Below are 22295 nucleotides of genomic sequence, written 5' to 3'. Positions count from 1 at the left end.
CAAGCTCTTTCAGATTCCCTTCCAAACAACTTTAAAGTAATGCCTTAAATTGAATTATGGATCAGCAGAACCAACAAAAATTGGGGTGAAACAATTTTCCAGCTTAAAACAATTCAGGAGGTTGGCAGGAAAGGTTGGCGCCCATCACAGGGGTAGTTGTCAGTCCTAGAGCACAGTGAAGCACATTGGGAATGACTGCATTAGTGTCAGTTGTGACTTCCTGAGCTCTTGGCCCACAGACAGTAAGGGACTTGACAACTGGTCAGAAGATTACAGGGGACCCTTTGCTGATACAGGGTACAGGACCCTGTTGCATTGCCCATATATAGTTCCAGGTTATAGTTTCAGGGCAAAGAATAACACTAGCCTTTTCAGCTGCAGGGGAGCAGAGGCCCTAGTCACAGTTCCAGGACAGAGAAGAGTACCTGTGGTCACTCACGGAGGAGCAGGTACCCTAGTCTCAGGGCCAAGGCAGAAGGAAGGACTGACACTTGTGACTACAGGAGAGCAGGCGCCCATCTCACAATTCTAGGGTTATAAGGAGTGAAAGCACTTATGTCCAAAGGGGAGCAGGGGCTCTGGTCACAGTTCCAGGATGGAAAAGAGTGCTTGTGGTCACTCACAGACCAGAGCACAGGCCAGGAGAGCAGTAATGACCACACCTATCCTTAGATCATACCACCTTGCAAGAACTGAAAACTTACAGATCCCCAGAACTAGCTCTGAAAGCAGCTACATTAAAAATCTGAAGCTTGGGACAATGCCCCTCTACCCTGAGAGCAGAGACCAACTTTGACATAAAGTTAAAAGTCAAGAAATAGGCTACAAAAATGAGCAAACAACAACAGCAACAAAAGAATCTGACCATAAAAAATTACTGCAGTGACAGGGAAGATCAAAACACAAACTCAGAAAAAGACAACAGTGTCAAAACAGCTACAACCAAAGCCTCAAAGAAAAATGTGAATTGGTTATAGGCCCAAAAAGAATTCCTGCAGGCACTCAAAAGGGATATTTTTTAAAAAATCAGATAAGAGAGGTAGAGGAAAAAATGGGGAAAAAATGATAGTGATGCAAGAAAATTATGCAAAGAAAGTCAACATCTTGATAAAAGAGTCTCACACGCACACATAAAAATACTGAAGAAAATAACGCCTTAAAAAATAGAATAGGCCAAATGGGAAAAGAGGTACAAAATGTACTGAAGAAACAAATTCCTTAAAAAGTAGAATTGGACAAATGGATAAGGAGTTACAAAAACTCACTGAAGAAAGCAACTCCTAAAAAATTAGAATTAAGCAATGACTCCATGAGACATCAAGAAACAACAAAACAAACTCAAAAGAATGGAGGAGGAAAAAAAGAAGAACATGTGAAATATCTCATTGGAAAAAACAACTGATCTAGAAATAAGAAGGAAATAAAGTGAATAATCAAGGATGACTCAAGTTTTGAAACTGGATGGCTAGAAGGATGATGGTACCCTCAACAGAAAAAAAGGGAAGTTAGGAAGAAGCTTGGGGTGAAAGATAACGAGTTCAGTTTTCTCTGTGACACCTACAGGACCTCTAGCTGGAATCAGGACATAGGCAAGAGCTAGATATATTGATCTGGTATTCATCTCCATAAAGACAATGGAAGCCATGAGGGTTGATAAAATCATCAAGAATAGAGAAATGAAGATGAACTAGAAGCATACTATATATTTAACTATAGCAACATTTTAAAAATGATTTATATATGTATGTGTGTGTGTGTATATATATATATATATATATGTGTGTGTGTGTATGTGTATGTGTGTGTGTGTGTGTTCAGCTATAGGTATCAGAGGTATTGAATATATGACAGATAATTTGACAATGATACCTATTTGTCTATTTGTATTGCAAAAAAATGATTACTCATAAAATAAAATGGGAAGAAAGTTTAGTAAATAAAGGGAGAAAAAGGCCAGGCAGACTTAAATAGTGGCAGGTAGTGGAAAGAACATTGAACTTGAATTCAGGAGAACTAGACTGAGAGTCAGCTCTATGTGACTTTGGGAAATTCACTTTTACTTCTCTGGACCTCAGTTTCCTCATCTGTCAAATGTGAGGTTTTCACTAGGATCACACTCTGATAATCTTTTCTAATACCTTATGCAAGCATTATGTGTTCTAAGGTCCTTTCCAGCTCTAATGGTCCAAGCTAACAGGATAGGTCAGTCAGTCAATCAGCAAGTATTTCTTAAGCACCTACTACATGCCAGGCACTGTGCTAAGCTCTGGGAATACAAAATAAGGCCAAAATAAAAACCCCTAAATAATCTTGCTCTTAAGGAGTTCACAGTCTGGGTGAAACAACAATTCAAATAACAATGTACAAACAAGCTATATGTAGGATAAGTGAGAGTGGTGTCAGAGGGAGGGCATTAAGATTAAGGAGAAATGGGAAAGGCTTCTTGCAGAAGGTGGGATTTTAGCTGAGACTTGAAGAAATCCAGGGCCAGGAAGTAGAAATAAGGAAGAAGAGCATTCCAGGCAAGGGGCACCTAGTGAAAATTCTTATAGCTGTTAGATGGAGTGTCCTATGGGAAGAACAGCAAAGAGTCCAGTGACATTGGATTGCAGAATACATGTAGGGGAGTGAAGATGGGTTTCAAAATAATCATGTCAGCTGATGCCTACAAAAAGAGAAATCAGGTTGCAAAGTCTACAGCCACCACCATATGGTGTTGATGAAACGACTCAACTTTGTAAAAACGACTTCAACTCAGTGTGCAGACCTTGAAATGTTCTGTTCTGAACACTTAGTTTTGTTCAACATATTTGACAAATCTATTCTATTAGGAATATATTATCAGGACCTGAAAGAAACATATTTTTCTATGTCTCCATGAAAACTCCCTCGAAAAATGTCATCTGTGGACACATTGTTTTGTTGACGTTGCTGGCATTTTTGGGTGTAACTTATAAAATCCTATGCATGAAAGTAATTGCTACAATTCACTTGTCAGAAATTGAACTGATTTTTCAGATTCTTATTCTGTTTTGCTCTCAACTCTTTGTACCTGCACTATTGAGATTTTCCTATCTTCCTTCCATCTCCTTCCTAATCTTTTCTTCACATTGTTGATCCAGTAGTCTTCTTAATTTATCACTTTGATCCAGATGTTTCTGTATTCAAAAACTTTCCTGTTTTGGGGGGTTCCCTGTTGCCCAATGAATAAAAAGTATCAGTTCCTGATCATGACATTTAAGGTCTCCCACAATCGGATCCCAAATTACTTTCCAGCTTAATTCATAGCGTTTACTTTTACCTACTCTGTGTTCAAATCAAACTGAACTACTGTTTCTACCATATTTTCGTCTGGTCCTCTCCCATCTCCATGTTTTGGTTCATCCTCCTCTCCATGGCTAGAGTAGACCCCCTCTCTTCCTTTCTGCCCATTCAGGCCATCTTATTTTAAGACCCAACTCAGGTGCCACTTTCTCTATGAAGCCTTCCATGACCCCTTTCTCATTGCCGCACTAGTTGAACGTAATCTCTGTACTTTTCTCCTTGCACTCTGCCTGGATCTCTCCCTCGAATTTCTCATATCCTCTCTTGTAGCCTACTTCTTTTGTCTCCTGGCAAGCATGCCATTTCCCTCCTCTTAGAACATAAGCCCTTGAGAGCAAGGTCTATGTCCTATCTACTTCTGTATCCATAGTGTCCGCTGTAATGCCTTGCTAACAGAGGTGATGAATAAACATGTGATTCCAACTGAATTAAATCAGTCTGTGTCACACAGAGATTCAGTGGCAGCTGATTCTTCTAACACCCAGTCCAGTGTTTTTATATTAGCTATGTGACCATGGGCAAGTCGTTCTCCATCTTGGAGCTCTATTTCCTCACCTGTGAAGTAAGGCTAAGCGAGCCTGAAGCCCCCAGTTCTAAATCCTATGATCCCATGAAGTTGTTTCTGTTCCAGATGATTCTCAAGGGTTGAAAGGACAAGGATTGAGTTGGTTGTATTGTCAAGACCCAACTGTCTCAAAGACACAGCATGATGCAAAATACCCCTTTTTACTATATATATCTTTTTGTTATTGCCTCTAGACAGAGATTACTTCAGTCTGTGTGACAAGCAGCCAATCGGAAGGCTCCTTTTCCGGCAGTTCTGCGAAACTCAGCGTGAGCTGGAGTGTTGTATTAGGTTCCTTGACTCTGTGGTAAGTCAATGCTGTTGATATTCCTGAGGCTTTGTTACTCTTTAGCCCTTCGTGATAAACATGTGAAAATAACAACATAATCCTCTCAGTTCAAAAGGACGAAGAATAAATCATTTTTTGGAAAGAAGTCCTCAGCACTGGCTTAGCTATATTTAGTTTGGTGAAAAGAATCCTGGGCTGCTGGTTTAGAGGCCCAGGTACTAGTTCTACTAGGTACCAGGACTATTGAGAAGCAGGGTGAGCATAGGAAAGTTACACCCTGCTCTGGGCCTTAGGCTTCTTATCTTTAAAACGACAGGGTTTGACTAATCGGAGGATGATTTGTAAGGCCCCTCTAGTTCTCACGTTATACAAATCTCATGCATAACACGGTAGTTGGGATTGTGGGTCTGCCTCCTAGAATCATAGAATCTTAGAGTTGGAAGATCCCTCAGAGACCATCTAAACCAACTGTACATGAAGCAAGAATCCTTTTGCTAACATGATCAACTTTTGGTAACACTGCTATTTATCTAGCTTCTGCTTGAAGATCTCTTAGTGACAGAGAGCTGACTGCCTTTCAAAGCTGAACATTCAGTTATTGGATAGTATCATCATTAGGAAGATTTTTCCTTCTCTCTAGTCAAAATTTGCTCCTTATTAATTTAATAACAATAATAGCCACCTCTTATATGGTGGTTTAAGTTTTCAAAATACGTATTTACAAATATTATTTCATTTGATCCTCAAAATCCTTTGAGGTAGACACAGTTATTGCCTCAATTTACAGATGCAGAAAATGAGGCAGTGAAAGATCAAGTGATTTGCTCATGGTTACACAGCTAGTAAGTTTCTGAGACGGGATTAGAATTCAGGTCTTCCTGACTTCAGGATTCTATCCACTGTGCCATCAAGCTGCATCCCACTTTTTTCTCTCTGCTCCCAATTCTTCTTTCTAGGGTCCAAACAGAATAAATTTAACCCTTCTTCAACAAAAATTTGAAGACAGCTACCATTAACCCCTAACTTTTCTTTTTTTCAGGCTAAAGATCACCATTTTTCTTCTACTGGTTCTTTGTGGTATTATCCCCATTACCCTCATCTGGACACATTCATAGCTTGTCATTATCCTTCCTAAAATCTAACTTCCAGAACTGGGCACAATGTTCCAGAGGTGGTCTGAAAGGGAAGAAAACAGTGGAGCTCTTGCCCATCTCATTACACTTATCACAGTGTCTGGTGCACAGTAGGCACATAATAAATGCTTGTTCCTTTCCCTCACCTTCCCCCTCCTCTGAAACCTAGAGGAGACGGCAGTCATATGAGGAGTCTGTGTGCTGACCTCACTAAGGTCACAGGTTATAGACATGAGGAAGAAGGCAGTTTCAAAATATCCTTTGATTGGAAGGTAATTACAAGGATCTTGGATTCACCTGTTTTTTTACTGTGGTCATAGAAAGAAAAGAGCATTTAACTGTCTTTCATTGGATTGGAGAAAAAAAACCCAATATTTTACTTTTTAAGCCCTTTTTCATAAGGGGGCAGTAAAGAGATCCAGGGTGGGGGGAGTATCTGGATCAGAGTAGTAAGCATATGAAATAAACTTGTGGAATTTTCCAGGACATGCTTTATTCGGCCCACTGAGAAAATTTATGAGGTTTTAAAAAAAATCTAATGATGCCCATTTTCATTTGTCCTACAAACCAACCCTTTCTTTGGTACTACACCCACATTTGGGGGGGGGGGATGTAGGGTAGAGCTTGTTTTTCATCATGGACTTATTAAGTAATTTTTACACATGCAAGGTATTGAATGGAAAGGTGACCTGAGCTAAGGCCAATTCTGTCCCTTTGACGCTCTGTACCCTAGCTCCCATCAATTATTGGCGTCTTCTTCTTGTCCTCACATCAGATGACTATCCATTATAATGCCTCTTTTTAACATGAAGAATTTATTGAGTTTCCCAGTGGTGGCATAATTTCTCATTTGAAGAATTTTTTTTTTCCAGTGGGAAATGAGGAGTGAATGGGTGGAGGAAAGGGTCTCCCCAGCATGGGCGGATGCCAGAACTCTTTCTGGCAAGACAAGCATAATTCACACAGTCACTACCTCCCCATGAAACTTCCACCAAGTCTGCCTTTTTTAAAAAGAAGTTGTCCTCTTTGGATTCTGACGTAGCCCCTGGTAAGGGAAACTTTCCTCGGCTTTCTTAATGACTGCATTTCTCCAGTCAAGTAGAGTACTGTGGTTTTGTTTTTAAAAGGAGGGCTTGGGTAATTTTATGGCCACTCATACTGTTTCTAAGTCATTAAGCAGACTACTTGAGTAATCAGAGCATAAGCATCAGGACATGAGGGACGCTAGAAGACACTTTCATTGCTTTCCCACATTGGGGCAAGGTGTTACACAGTGTGTTACTTGGGGACTATGGTAAGGTAGGGAAAGATAAGAAATGGCATACTAGGTTTTCTTTTATGGTATATTAGAGGGTCTGCATGGGGCAATATTTCTGTTTGGTACATGGCTACCAGAGGCAAATATGAAAGAAATTCCAAATAGATATATTTTACCATCTTCTCTTTTGTGGTTCTGTTGGATATTCACGAAGTCCAGTGGAGAATCTCTGGAATAAATGTGGGACTACAAGACCCTTACAGGAAATCCTGGATCACAGCCTCCCTTGATTTATTCCTCATTGCTCCCCTCAAAATTTGAGACTCAAGGAATATGGGCATCTCTCCGATGGTGGGCATCTTTCAGGGTAGATAATGACTTTATAAACTGTCTCCTGGTTAGATCCAATGATGCCATACACATAGGATTATGTCTGTTTATCCATTTTCCTGGAATGTTATTGTATTGCTTGAAATCAGTGGGTCATTGGCCTGAGCATAGGAATGTCTTGTTTAGAGTAAAATTTTCATTGCAGCAACAGTACTACCTTTTCTCTGAGAATTTATGAAAAACACCCAGTTTGTCTTTACTCAATTGTCACCATTTCATCAGTCTCAGCTCTTGTTTGAGAAGGAGAGAATAGGCTAAAACTCATTACTTGAGTTGTCACTACTGGGATGCCAGATCTTGGGGACAGAGCTGTCTCAAAAATGTCTCTTCTCAAAATAGTTGTGAGGTTAGAAAATGAGACAAAACGGCCTATGTTTATGTTAGTCTCTGGGAGAACAACCTGAAAAAAAAATAAGAGATGCTGGAAGTAGCCATGAATTTCTAAAGGAATACAATAGCCCTGCTGTAAAAGAGAGGGTGAACTAGAGGGATGTAAATAGGACGATAAAGAAGGGGCATGAATGCTCCTTAGAAGTGACTCCTGGGGCAGCTAGGTGGCATAGAGTACCGGCCCTGAGGTCAGGAGGACCTGAGTTCAAATACGGCCTCAGACCAAACATTTGACACTTACTAGCTGTGCAAGTCACTGAACCCCAATTGCCTAAAAAAAAAAAGTGACTCCTTACTGCTTGAGAACTCTACCTCGGCATGAGTGAAAGAAAGGCAATGGTCCCTTTCCCTTCTTCAGAGTTTTCGTTTATCTGAGACTAGAAATTGTAATTCTGTTAAAAGAATGAAATGGAGTGGAAGTCATAGAGCCAGAAGTGACTTTAGAGATCATACCGTTCAGACCTTTAATTTTACCTTTGGGGAAATGGAAGCCTGAACAGTTAGGTGGTTTGCTTGTGTGAAACGAGGTCCTCGGGCTCCTGATCCAACACATTTTCCGCTATGTTCACCTCTGATGCTTAGTAACAGTGTGACGTTGGGCAAATCCCATAACTTCTTTAGGCTTCCGTTTCCTCAATGATAATATGAAGGGGGAGTTGGACTAGGTGACCTGTAAAGTCCCTTCCATCTCTGTATATGACTCTATGAACTTATGCCTATTTTCAGATGAAAAAATTAAGGTTCAAAGTCAAAGGAGAGAACCAGCATTCATTAAGCATCTGCTATTATGCTAAGTGCCTTATAAATATTATCCTCATAACTCTATTCTGTTATTATATTCACTTTGTAGTTGAGGAAACTGAGATAGACATCAAGTGACTTGCCTAGGGTCACATAACTGGTAAGTGTAGGAGGCTGGATTTGAATTCAGGTCTTCCTGACTTCAGACCCAGTGCTCTATCCATTATACCACCTAGCCATCTAGTGAAGTAAGTCATCTAATTTGCCTTCTGGCACACAGCTGGTTCATAGGCTCAAGTCTTCTGTTTGAATTCTCTTTGTACTATGGCAAATTATTCCAAAATTTTTATCTTCTCACCTACCCCATTACAGCAACCAGATACCACAAACTCATGTGAGTCAGGCCCTCCTTCCTCAAGTCTTATCCTTCTCTGGGCTTGTATCAGGTGCCTCCTGGCATGCCAAGAAGACACTTATGGGCAGTTAAAGGCTCAAGCACGGCTTCACTAAATAGCTTGGGGATAACATTTGGATATTTTAAGTACATTATAGATTTGGGCATTATAGATTTTTCATAAAACTTTCTCCAAGAATCTTAGATCTGAAAGAGAACTTACAGGTGAACCTTTCAGTTTTCAGAGTAGAAAACTGCATCCGAGAAAGGGACAGTGATTTGCCCAGGGTCACACAGATACATAATTCACCCCTCCACTTCATAGATGAATGCCCTCAGGACTCCAGTCTATGGTTTAGCTTTCTGTGCCCACTTAGTTCATCAGAAAGAACACTGGATTTGGCATCTGATGACCTGGATTCTAATCCTGTTACTTATATCCCAGCCAAGTCACTTCACCTCTTGGAGCCTCATCATCTCCTTCGCAAAATTAGGAGATTGGATTAGATGAGCTGTAAAATTCTTCCCTCCTCTAAATCTGTGAGCGTCCCTCTGAGGATGTCTGGCTACAAAAGGAAGCCAGAGCCAGTATAGATGAAGACTTGGCTTCTTCTAAGTAGAGGGATCGTAATGAGCAGAATCTATGGACTTGAGAGTGTCCACTGAGTGGGAGCTTGATGATTACAAAAGCCAGAGACCAAGAGACCTCATTATATGATTGACTTCATCTTCCTGTCAGGGCATGGAGAAGTCTCTTGGGTAGGAGATGACATAAAAAGTTAGTCAAAGGCCAAGAAGCATTTCACCCAGTGTTTTCTGCCCTTTCGATCATCACCATGGTAGGTTAGATTTGGCAGGTAATTGTTTTTTTACCAACTTAGGACATTTGCATTTGCTAAAATCTTTAAAGGATTTTTTTAAATGGAGAACCATCTTATATGGTACGGCTACCATACGATGACAATATTTGTTTAGAGTCAGCTGAGAGAGAGCCTGAGAATGAAATATTAGGTTTTATGAAGGATGTTGGCTCTAGTATACATGTCCAGTCACATGGCCTGCTCCATGGAGACATTACACAGAAATTCATCTTTGACAGCTGTGTATACATAAATAATTTAAAAAGGCTTTTTCCTTTTCTCTAGCTTTTTTGTATTTCACTTCTTATTTTAGAATAGCATCACCTCCTGCCCCCTCCTCCCTTCCCACCCCAAGGCTATTCTTGGGTTGACTATATGTTGTAAAAGGCCAAGATAAGAGAACTTAGAACAGTTTTAAGTTACCTCATTTCATTCACAGCTTCATTTTCGATTGGAGAAGTAGGGGGGATGGGAAGAGGGGATGGACAGAGAAAGGGAAGAAAAATTTCCAACTAGCTGTCTCCAGGTAATTAATTAGTGGTACTTCATGTTATTGTAGAGTTATTTCTGTGCCTATCTTATTCTCACTATTAGACTGTAAGCTCCCTAAGGGCAGAGATTGCATTCATCTTTGTATCTCGAGCCAATCCTTACACAAGATCTTGAATATACTAGTAGTAATCAAAGCAGTGAGGTGGCCTGTTGGATAAAGCAATGGACCTGGAGTCAGGAATACCAGAATTCAAATTCTGTCTTAGATATTGACTAGTTGTGTGACCCTGGGCAAATCATTTAACAGCTGTCTGCCTCAGTTTTATCATCTGTAAAATGGGGATAGTAGCACATAATACCTCCTAGGGTTATTGTGAGGATAAACTGAGATAATGTTTGTAAAGCTCTTTGCAAACTTTAAAGCAATATAGAAATGCTAGCTATTGTTATAACAACACACACACACACATCTATACATACATACATATATATATACATATATATGTGTATATATATATATATATATATATATATATATATATATATCACTTTGAGATTTAAAAAGCCTTTCCTTTACAACCGTCCTATGAGGTAAGTTATGAAAGGATGATTACTCTCAAGTAACTTCCCAAAGAGTACATAGCTTATAAATGTCAGACCTGAATGTTCAATAGGCGATTTTTTTGAAAGAAAATATACTTAATGTGATACTCTGCTGAATATAGAATGTTAGACCTGGAAAGAACTTTAGAGATATTTTAGTCCAGCTACTTCATTTTACAGATGAGGAAACTGAGGCCAAAAGAGAGGAAGTGACTTGCCCAAAATCACACATAATAAATGTCAAAGACTTTTAGTATATAGCACACTGCCTCAGGTTTGTTAAGGGTTAAACATCTTCCGTGCAGGATTTTAACAGAAAATTAGGTAAAGGAATTACTTTCAACCTTTCATCCCAACCCATTATTTCTATAAAAAATAAAAAGCCAACCTGTGATTTCTTTCAAGAGCTCCAGGTGAGGAACCTCCTTTTACTCTACAACAAATAGTTTTGGAGTTGTCTGGAGGACACTTAGACGTTACTTGCCCAAAGCGGCACAGCTTATATGAGTCAAAGGTGGGACTAAATCCGATCTTTCTAACTCCAAAGCCAGCTGTTTATCTGCTGTGTTTCAGTGCCTTTCCTTTTATGTCTTGAAGGAGTTGGTGAGATTCCTTTCCACTCTGCTTATAGAAAAGCACCACATGACAGAGTATAATTATGGGAGCATTTCATGTATACAGCTTATGTCTCTTTAATTGAGGTCATTGTCTTACAACTGTTTGCCAGGGCTAACTCTAATTGTAATTGTAGACTGTTAGAATATCCTGTCATTTACTGGTTAAATATGGGCCTTGAAGGCATTAGGCAGAAACATCAGCCCCTTACCTGAGAAGGGGTGCTTCATTTCAGTCAAACACACTTTTTACTCCTGTTCCCAGAGCCTGGCTCATTCCCTACCCTGCATCTTCACAGTTTCTACTGCAGGCCTAGTCTTCCACCTTTTTCTTTCCCCTTTCTGTCTGTCCTCTTTCAATTCTTCCTATTGGACACAGGTTTGGTCATCAGTGACTTACAAAACAGAGCTGGAAACCATTGACACTTCCAATGCAAATGTTCTTCCAGTGTTGTTGACCTGACGTGGACTCTGAATGAAAAGAAAAGAAAGGCCTTTTGATGTTAGAGTTGGTGTTCTGTGTCCCAATGTGCTCCCAATTCCTTCCCCTTTGGAACTAGGGCTGGTTTGCTCAGCTGATCTTTCTCTGGGAGGTGACTGACCTGAAGGAAATATTTGGTTTTGGTTTCACACCCAGAGGACTAACATTTTTAGACAGTTATTGAAATTGATCAGTGACCCTCACACTTATATTTAGTTGAAGGGTCTTGAGAGATATTTTAAGATAGTGAACATCCAATATTCCAAGCAGGGCTGAGTTGCCCTAGATGATATTCAAACAGCTGCCCAGTAGCTAAGTTCCAATACGTATTTCTGAGTAGGCTGGGGAAGTTCCTATGGTGCCGTGCCACTAGGTAGGGTATAAAGAATCCAGCCCCGCCACACCTTAGGCCTAGCTGATCCTCATCAGTTTCCTGGGGTACCAGTTCTTCCTTTCGAGAGTTGATTCAGAAGCTGATTCATTGTGCTAAGTGCTGGGGATACCAAAAAAAGCAAAAAACAGTCTCTGCCCTTAGGTGGTTTATATTCTGAGAAGGGAGACAACAAGCAGACTTCCAGGTATGTGCAAGATATATTGACCTGAAGGCTTTCACCTTCTGCTGTTTTTTTTTTCAGACTTCTTTGTTGAATTGGAGGCGTTGGGCTTCTGGATCCCTGGGTCTATACTACTCCCTTCATTCATATATCTGCAATAATTCCCAAATTACCTGTCCTCTTTTTCTGCCATTGCCACATGGTATCTTAGTGCATTTCCAGCATACACTTCCTTCTTTCTTTCCCATTCCCTATCTCTATATACTTCAAACCATAAAAGTGCATTTTCTAGGTCTTATTTATGAAGGAAAAGAGAATATAGAAATTAAGATATACTGTCCCAGGATAGGGTAATTTGAAATGCATTTAAAAGGTTCGGAATATCTAGATAATTAAACTAGTGAACTCTGCTGTTGCTGCCCAGCCTAGCTTGACGGTGATTTGCTATTTGTTTAGAATAACTTGCTTCCTTGTGGCCTTGAGATGAAAATTATGTCTTTGCTCTCAGAATACCCCCATGCTGTTTGAGAGGTTCACCCACTTGGGCACACAAGTGAGAGCCCATTCTACTGAACATCCCTGGATTACTTTCAGTCAACTAAGAACTAGATATTATCCCTAACCCCTGCAATCAAATGAAAACCAGGATATACAACTGGTTCAGTCTTCCCATTGTCTCAAAAATCAAAATTATTGATCTCAATCAACAAATCACTACCAAATTTCACAAGGTAAACCCAATTCCTTTCACAAGTTTCTGGAGGCCACTGTTTTTCCTTCTCTTATCCTGGAAAAATGCAAAAAAAGGGCCAAGGACCCTTTAGGTCATGAGGCAATAGCTCCAACACCTCCCATTTTATTGGCATGAATGTGTGTGTGTGTGTGTGTGTGTGTGTGTGTGTATGTGTGTGTGTGTGTGTGTGTGGTGTGTGTGTGTGTGTGTGTGTGTGTGTGTGTGTGACCGGTCCATTTGGTAGGGAAGAAGAGGGAATCAAGTGGAGAAGAGTCAAAAGGAGAATGAAATATCAGGGAAAAGCAGACCAATTTCTGCCCTCTGGAAACAATTAAAAGTACCAATGCTATAAGCTCCACCTAGTAAATGACTAGCTCATTAGCCATAAATACTTGTTTGGTCTCTGGGCAGAGATAGAATCAGAGAGTCCAATCATCCACTCCAATTCTCTTACTTTACAGAGAAAGAAAATGAAGCCCTGAGAAGCTAGGATTCAATCCCGGCTCTCTTGATTCCAAATCTAATACTCTTCCCACAACTTTACCCTGATTTTGAATTCACAATATCACGTTCTTTCCCTCCTCCCTTTTCACGTCCATCTCTCATGTTAAAGAATATAGTTCAATCTTGACTAACTCCTGTGGCTAAGATCACCAAATATGGGGAAATATACTTCTTAATGTTGTTGACCAATTTGCAGGAAAATTCACAGGCTTCCCAAATCATCTGTTTTCCAAGAGGGCATACTGAACTGGAGTGGGAAAAAACCTTTACTAAGAAGGGGATAGAATTGGGAGATTATCTTGAAAAAGGAATGAAGGAGTGGAGGGAGGGATAAAAAGCCCACAGGGGAATGCTTGGAGAAGGCACTTCAGTCCATCTTTGCTGCTGAGATCATTTCCTCCTACCTTCTTTTAAATAGCAATGCTTTGGACTGTGTCTAACAGAATAAGTACATGGCCTTGGGTGGTAGGGTTTCTTTTAATAGCTATAAACAATTTGTAATTCCCTCATCCAGCACATAGCAAAGAAGCCATTGCAAAAGCTCAGCTCGGCTGAAGCTTCTCATTTTCTTAAATTTTTTTTTCCCCTTGGCAAACGTCTAAGGTATGAGGGAATAAGACCGTCTTGGATCAAGGAGAATGAACCTCAGAGGAGGCCGTGTCTTCTTTTGGATTTCAGTCCCATTCTTGTGAACCTGGAATATTTGGATTATGGAATTTTCCTTACATGGGCCATTGTCCTGGCCTCCCTCCCCAAATGTTAGGCTCCCCCTTTCTCTTGTGGAAGAGTTTTAAGTAATATGCATTCATGATATCAGTGTCTGGGAGCCAGAAGACCTGGGTTCTAAGCAGTAGTGTATCGATAATTATTCAACAACCAGCTTTCTAAAAAATGAACCCATTATTAACATTTTCTCTATCACTTTCTTAAGTATAGATATCAACCAAACAATAAAGTCTGATTTGTAGTGTTTATGTATTTCTTTGGTGTAAATGCTCAGAAGTAAAATTTTAATAATTTGCTTTTGAGAGCCTTATACGAGCTGGCTCCAGCACACCGTTAGTCCTAAGCCTGGTTTTACCACTACTTGCCTATGTGATCTTGGGAAAGCTGCCTCCCCATATGCCTCAGTTTCCTCATCTATAGAACAAACGGAGTTGGATAAGATGACTGACCTCTAAGGTCCCTTCCAGATCTAACATCCTATGCTTCTATGAAGTATGTGAGCCAAAAATATTGATTTTTTTCTCTTTCTGTTCCAGGCAGAGTATGAAATTACACCAGATGAAAAACTGGGAGAGAAAGGGAAGGAAATCGTGATGAAATACCTCACCCCAGAGGTAAGGGGCAGCCAAAAAAACATAACTATAAGAATGTGAACCCTTACTCCACCAAGCAGAGAACACAAAAATATCTGACAGCCCATGTTCGGAAAGGCTGAGATAATGACCTCCAGGGAACAAAACCCAGGGATGAAAACAGCCTGGAATCATGGCTGCGAGTCAGACTCCAGAAATATCATTTTTCGCCCAAAGAATTCAGAGGGCCTGACAGTCTTCAGAGGTGTGAGGTCAGCAGCTCCTTGAGGCCAGAAGTTAGCCTGGGAGTCTGGTCACACCTCTTTGGAGACAGGAGATCCCCTACAGATCATGATATGACTGAGTTTGTTGTCCCAGAGGGCCCACAAACTAAATCTTCCAAGAGCATATGGTGGGTGTGATTCAGGAAGCACCAGCAGTGACCAAGGGGAGAATCACAGGAAGCTGGGGGTAGAAGGGACTGAGCAGTAGATTGGGAAAATAGCTGTCTGAGGTATGCCCCAATTCCTGGACGGAGGCATGGGGTAAGGGAATCCAGGTGTGACCCTCCCCATACACATTCCCTCCACCATTCCATTCACTTCCAGTAATAATTTTTAAAAAAGGAATCTAGTATGGAAGAAAAAAATCTCTGAACTTGGAGCTGGGGATGAGTGGGAAGGGGTCATAGATTTAAAGTTAAAAGAGACTTTAAAGCTCACCTCTTCTAATTTTCTTGTTGTGTAGATGGGAGAAACTGAGGCCCAGAAAGGATAAAGTGTTTGCCCGAGGTGATGTAGCAGTAAGTTGTAGAGCCTTCTTGGAATACTTCTGACTCCAAGTCTAGTTTCCTTTCTACCAGAGACCTGGGTTTTAGTCCCTTCTCTGCTACTAACTGTATGACCTTAGGCAAGTCAGTTAGTTTCTTGGTGTTTCAGTTCCCTTATCTATACAAAATAGGGGTAGGGGGAGAGGTGGGGGAATTATATGTTGTTAAAAGTCTTTCTTGTGTTGCCATTGTTGCTCCATGTTGGGGACAGAGAGGGGTTCAAGATGGCCCCTTTCCAGCATAGCAGAGGAATTGGAGCTGAGGGCAGGGGCTAGATGGGGACTGCCACTGGAACCCTTCTTTTATTTGCTTCCTTCCCTCACTGACCGGGGTTAACCTCTGTGCAGAAGCTGCTGCCAAGAAGTAATAAATGTGGGGCTTTAAACACATGAATTATCTTCAGCTTAAAGCCGCTTAAAACCTCCTAACAGTAATCAAGCTCCAAGACCTCTGCTTCAGAAGATTTTACAAGTGTGGTGTGTCATCCTCCAGGGAATCCAGATACATTTTTCCCAAGTGTCTTCTCCAGCTTTCCTGTTGAAGTGATATAGTACATTTTGGCCAAGTCGGAATGAAAGTAGGGTGGAGGTCTGATCCTTTTCATTAATTAATCCTGTTCCCACAATAAATTTCTTTCTACAGTTTCAAGGCTTTCTGAGGATCTCTTAGAACCTATTTTTACTTAACTAGTCGGGGATAGTAGGCTGTAGACATGAATAGGGCAAGAAAGGTTACTGACTTAAACCCTTTCTGTGACTGACTGAGGGCGGGACTTCTTATTTCTGTACACTGAGTAACGAGACAGGAGATAAGAGATTGTAGGTCCCCCAGCTGGAGTCTATTATTTTAATGAGGGTGATGATAGTACCATCTATATTTGTATAGCATGTCATACTTTGTCAAAGTTCTTTTGCATACATTGTCCCTGACTGGATTTTTCCATTTTGCAAGTGTATGGAACTGAGATCAGGAAGTATGGTAGTGTGTGGAACTGGGTTCAAGCCCTGGTTCAGTCACTAATGAGCTGTGTGACCTTGGATAAGTCAATTCTTCATGGGCCTTACTTCCCTCATCTGTTAAATGAAGCGGTTGGACCAGGTAATATCAGAACTCCCTTAACAACTCTGTGTGTGCAGTATGGGGACAAAAATAGCTTTTTTCCCCTCCCTTAATGAGTCATGATGGACAAAGAATGCATAACCGAGTGGTCAGTTTGCTGGCAATGAGCTTCTCTGTATCTTTAGCCGAGATAATCTTTGGACAGTGAATGATGTCTGTTGTCAGGGCTATGCTCAAAGCCTTTAGAGTTTGGCAAAGCAGGACCAACCTTCTGCTCTGCTGGCAAAGCATTTGTGAACCCAGGGTCGTGTCTACACCATGATGAGGCACCAGATGAGGATTTAATAGCCCGATAATCCTACAGGCTTAAAATAATATTGAACTAAAATAATATCACCCTTGGGTCAGTCCCTTTCTGTCTTCATTGTATCAACATGGAAACATGTCACTCTCAATCTGGATCCAATTAGAAAAACTCTCACTTTTCTGTAATCAATTTGTCTACAGATATCATCTGCCACATCCCCACTACTACAGTAATTATGAAGGACTCAAGGGACTGTGAGAACGTGGTCTATGGCTTCATAGAGCTTACAGTCTAATTGGGGAAGGGAGATAGAAACATGTAAGAAATTAAATGCCAATAGAAGAGATAGCCAACTATGGAACACACTGGTTCTTCATCTCTCCGTCGTAGAATCTGTCTTCTTTCAAGGCTCAGTTCAGACATTACTTCCTCTATGGAGCCTTTTCTAATTCTCCCTCCACAAATGATCTTGTATCATACTTTTTAGTGCACATTGGCTTCCCTGGTAGAATGTAAGCTCCTTGAGGACAGGAATATATTTGTCTTTGTATGTCCAGCATCTAAGTCTTGTACATCTTAGACCCTTGGCAAACATTGATTGTCAGTCCAGGGAAGCAAGAGCTGTAACAAGGGAAAAAGTAATTATTTCACAAATGAATGGTACAGAAAATATTTAAATTTAATATTTAAATTTAAAATGAGTGAGTTGGACTAGGTCATATCTGAAGACTAGATTTGGAAGTTTCTTCTAGCTATCATATGTTCTCTTCCTCCAACATTCTGTGTTCTGCTATTTTCTCAAGCCCTTTCTAGCTCTAACATTCTGTATTCTACAGTTCCAAAGTCCCTTCAACCTCTGACATATATTCTAATATTCGAAGTTTTAAGGTTCTGTTGTAGTGCTGTGATTTTGTACTATAGGAATTCAAATGAGTTAGAGGTTACCTTAGCCCAAAGTACTCTGACAAGTGGTCCTGAAGAAGGATTTAGGCTCTCTTCAAGCCTGGATCTTTCTCTGTCCATTTTGTTCTGACTTTGTGTAGAATTTATTGCAAACCATCTATGTTAACCAGTTAACATGTATCAGGCTCAGATCCTAGCTAGCAAACACACACACACACACACACACACACACACACACACACACAAACACACACACACACACCCCATATCTCTACCACTGCTAACATCAAAAACACCCTAAAGTGTCTCAGGACATGAAATGCATTGATTTCAACAAAGTTTAAAGATATTGTCCATGGTACTCTATGGCTTATGGATGGACAGTAATGAAGACAGGACTGAGATGTTGAATGACCCCTGTGTTAGCATTATTCAAGAACCAACAAAGATGGAAAACCTGGTTGAAGCAATTTTCTCCAATGAAACGGTTTCATCTGTATTCATTCTCTCAGCTGCTAGGAAATAGACCAAGTGAAGACAGCTGCCAGGGAAGTATTCTTTCAGTTTATTTTTTTTCTCAAAGATTTGCAGGCCTGAATATTGTTCTCAGTGCCCCACTGAGTGGGGAGCAGTAGCTCCCTTTAGAAATTCAGATTTTCCCTTTGTTTCTATAAACAATGATAGGATAAGGCAGGGAAGTTTATTCTTGAAAAAGGGGAAATTGCTGATCAGCCCATGTCTGGGGCCTTCTGTTTATGCACAAAAGAAATCTGTTCCTAGTTCTTATTTGGCTCTTTGAGAAATATCCACCTTTCAGAAGAAAAAAAAAACTTAAATGAAAGGAAATAATAATTGCAAGTTCACTCATTCCCTACCCCTTCCTTTCCTCTTCTCCCTGTCTCCTAAACACTGTCCTAAATGATCGCGATAGGCAAACTCAAACTGAAAAGTTCTTCTGGGAACTTGACTCTACCGGATTCTAAAATGGTGAAAGGAATGGAAGGGTCCCTCCAGTGGACCAGTTTGTTTATTCATACTGATTATAGCATAGATTTGATGAGTTGTGTTATATCCATTATTTCACTTGATCTTCACAACACAGTAAACACAATTCTGAGGAGGAATGAGGGGAGTTGTCCTCACCAACCAAATTAGATTTTTAAAAGAGATGTCCAAAAGATAGATGTAGAGTTAGATAATGTCAACCACAAAAACAGTTTGTTCTAAGAAAAACAAATGAAATAGGTTGTGTGTCCATGTTTTAATTTCTGTCATGGTGGCAACATGCATTGCATGGGAGTTACAGTCCAGAACTGGCTCGATTTGATAGTTGGGGTGCCCAGGTTATATGGCTTTTCAACAGGGGCTGATATCACCCCACCATCATTCTACCTCCTGACAGAGGAAATACCTGTTCTATCAGATCACCCCCCCCACACACACACCCATACCAGGCCATTCCCAACCTTGGGCTATCTAGGCAGAAGAATCTGTCTTCACCCAAGCCTGAGCAGCTTCCAAGGCAATCTCATTATCAGTAATGTCCTTCTTAAGAACTTTAAAGAAGGGGGAGGGCCTGAGGGGAAGCTCTGAGAATCATTTTTTACAGTAACAAGGAATGAATGTAAAAACATAAGATAATCCTAAAAGAAGAATGACTGAAGTGCTAAAGCTTGGAATGAGTTGAGCCTGGCAAGAAAAGCTAAGAATAACAAAAAGACCAGAGTGGATGGGATGGTGATAACTGATGACAGAGAATAGGCAGAGCAGCTCAACTGTTATTTTCTTTCTGTTTTCTCTTCCCAAGAGAATGATCTTTGAACTAGAAAGGACAGTACAAAAATGGCAGATGGGAAGTTGGTGCTAAAAATAAGTATGTAGTACTGTGCTAAGAGGGTATCTAACTGCCCCCCGATGAGTTCAGATCACCTAGTTCAAATGAATTATATCCTTGGCTACTGAAAAGCCTGGCATATGTGATTGTTCTACTCTTCCCAGTGAACTTCGAAAGGACAAGTAGAATTGATGAATCACAGAATCAGAGAGGTAAACACCCTGAAACACCCTGAAACACCCAGAGAGAGAGAGAGAGAGAGAGAGAGAGAGAGAGAGAGAGAGACAGAGAGAGAGAGAGAGAAGGGAATGAAGCCTAAAACCTATAGGCTGGTAATAATAAAAATGAGTACAAATTACATGGAAGACAATTTAGGCTTCATATATGGAAAAGCTTCTAAGCAATTAGAACTACCTCCAAAAGGAATAAGCTGTCTAAGTAGTAGTGTGTCTCCTCCCTAGAAGTCTTTAAGCAAAAACTAGATGGCCATTAGTAGGGTATGTTGTTGGGAAGATATTTTTCAGGCATGGGGAAGATTAGATGGCCCCTGAGGTTGTAGCCAACCCCAAGATTCTGTGAGCCTATTGGACAGATATTATAATTTTCATCTTGCAAATGAGAAACCTGAGGTACTGAACAGTGAAGTGATTACCCAGGGTCACCCAGCTGGAAAGTGGCTGAGCCAGTACTGGAATCCAGATCTTTGGATTCCCAGTCTGATCTCTTCCTTCTAATATGTTGTCTGTCAATTTGTTTTTGTACTCTATTCCTCAATCACAAATTAAATTCCCTATTCTCGATTTGCCAGCCATCTAGGAAAAAAAAAGTTCACAAAGGAAATATCAGGTAAGAAAATATTAGATTCATCCTTCATCATGAATTTTAAAAAATTCAATATGCATTATCAGGGGTGGGTAAATAATATCTCTATTTAGGAAGAGTTGATTGTTATACATAGGAACAGGATGATCTTCTCATTCTCTTTGCTAAGGATCTGTCCTCTTATCTCCACTGCCATTATCTTTTGTCTCTAGAGACTTTTCCCTACCTGCTTATCCCAGTAACTCTGTAAGGAGTGGGGAAAATGAAATTGGTAAGGGTATTGAGCTATTTTGTTCAGCAGGCAGCACCTCTGAGCTATGCTAGTAAAATTCAACCTACCACCACCCCCACCTTGTTGGAATCCCTTAAGTCTTCAAATACTTGCACCAGTTAGGATAAGAGTACTGTGTAAGGAATCCTCCTGGTGCATTCTTGGACCTTTGGCATCTGTCTGGATTTGGGGTTCTGCCAGGGACAGGGAAGAAAGAGCTCCATTTTCCTCAAGTATTAGCTTGTACAAGCTTTAGCTTGTAACTCAATCAACCAAGGAGCATTTATTAAGTACCTACTATGCACTAGGCTCATGTCAGGTGCTAGGGATACAAGTACAAAGAATGTTAACAATCCCTCCCTTAAAGAACCTTACATTCTACTTTAAAATAAAATTTTATTGATATCTTTTGTTTTCATGTTGCCTAAATTTCTCTGTTGTCTTCTCCCTGCCCTTTCCCAAGGGATTCATCCAACATAACAAAGAATATTTCTTTTTTAAAAAATTAATTTATTTTTAGTTTTCAACATTCCCTTCCATAAACTTTTGGGTTTTAAATTTTCTCCCCCTCTCTCCCCACCTCCCTCCCCAAGATGGCATGCAATCTGATATAGGCTTTACATATATATTCTTATTTAACACATTTTCACATTAGTCATGTTGTAAAGAAGAATTAGAATCAATAGCAGGAACTACAAGAAAGAAGAAACAAAACAAAACAGAAGGGGAAAAAAAGAGCAAATAGTATGCAAGATCCTTGCATTGCTGTGAAGAGCCAAGTCTATCAAAGTCAGTCATCCCATAATGTGGCTGTTACTGTATACAATGTTCTCCTGGTTCTTCTCACTTCACTCAGCATCAGTCCATAAAAGTAACAAGGAGTATTTCTTAAGAGAGAAAGAGGAGGAAGAAGAGAAAAGAATCCATGAAACTGATCAATACATTAAAAAAATCACACTTCTGGAGCTCCTATCTCATCAGAGGAGTGGAGGAGGGTTTCTTCTCCCATCTCTTTGTGGTCACGCTAGTTCTTTATAATTCTGCAATGTTCATTTGTTTTGCAGTTATTGTTCCTTTCATTTACATTCTTGTTGTCATTGTTTATATTGTTTTATTAGCTCTCCTTATTTCACTCTCCATCAGTTCCTATAAATTTTCCCATATTTCTCTACATTCATCATATGTGTCATTTCTTATAGCACAGCAATGTTCTATCATATTCATATACTACAATTTTTTTTAACTATTTGCAAATTGATGGATATCTCCTTTGTTTCCAGTTCTTTGACATTTACATTGTCTTGAGGGAGGCAACGTGTACATGTATAAGTATATACAGAATAAATATAACCAGAATAAAACAAAATAAATAGCCTTCCTTTGCTGGGGAAAGCAGCAGTTGGGGAGGATCAAGAAAGGCTTTGACAGGGCACGGAGGGAAGAGTTCTGGTCTGTTAGAAGAGCCTCCCACCTCCTCAATGCTGGAGTATTCATCCAATAGAGCCATTTGAGTTCCTTTTCCTGAGAAAATATAAATATAATTTTATGACTATGTGTAGGTCGCAGGATAGTGTAATCGTGGATGCAGTTTTGGGAAAGGATCCCAGTAGCACTTTACTGAAGAGAAATAACAGTTCTATCCTTGTG

General features: G+C 40.2%; 1 protein-coding gene across 4 annotated transcripts in view; it reads left to right on the top strand.

The window, feature by feature from the left end:
- The window catches only part of GRK5 (G protein-coupled receptor kinase 5), a 185953-nt gene that overhangs the window by 71290 nt on the left and 92368 nt on the right, over positions 1–22295 (top strand). For 2 of the 4 annotated variants that reach the window (XR_013485242.1, XM_020988207.2), the window contains exons 2-3: positions 4084–4196; positions 14588–14665. Coding sequence is in view for 3 of the 4 variants with exons in the window: in XM_020988207.2 (XP_020843866.2) it covers positions 4084–4196; positions 14588–14665 (191 nt within the window). In the remaining variant the exon portion in view is untranslated. The remainder of the gene's footprint in view (positions 1–4083; positions 4197–14587; positions 14666–22295) is intronic. The other 2 variants (XM_078151030.1, XM_078151031.1) reach the window with 2 other exon arrangements.

Source organism: Phascolarctos cinereus, unplaced genomic scaffold (genome assembly GCF_003287225.1).
Source record: "Phascolarctos cinereus isolate Bilbo 61053 unplaced genomic scaffold, phaCin_HiC Scaffold_3;HRSCAF=262, whole genome shotgun sequence".
Classification (NCBI taxonomy): domain Eukaryota; kingdom Metazoa; phylum Chordata; class Mammalia; order Diprotodontia; family Phascolarctidae; genus Phascolarctos; species Phascolarctos cinereus.
This window is presented reverse-complemented; position numbering and strand designations above follow the sequence as displayed.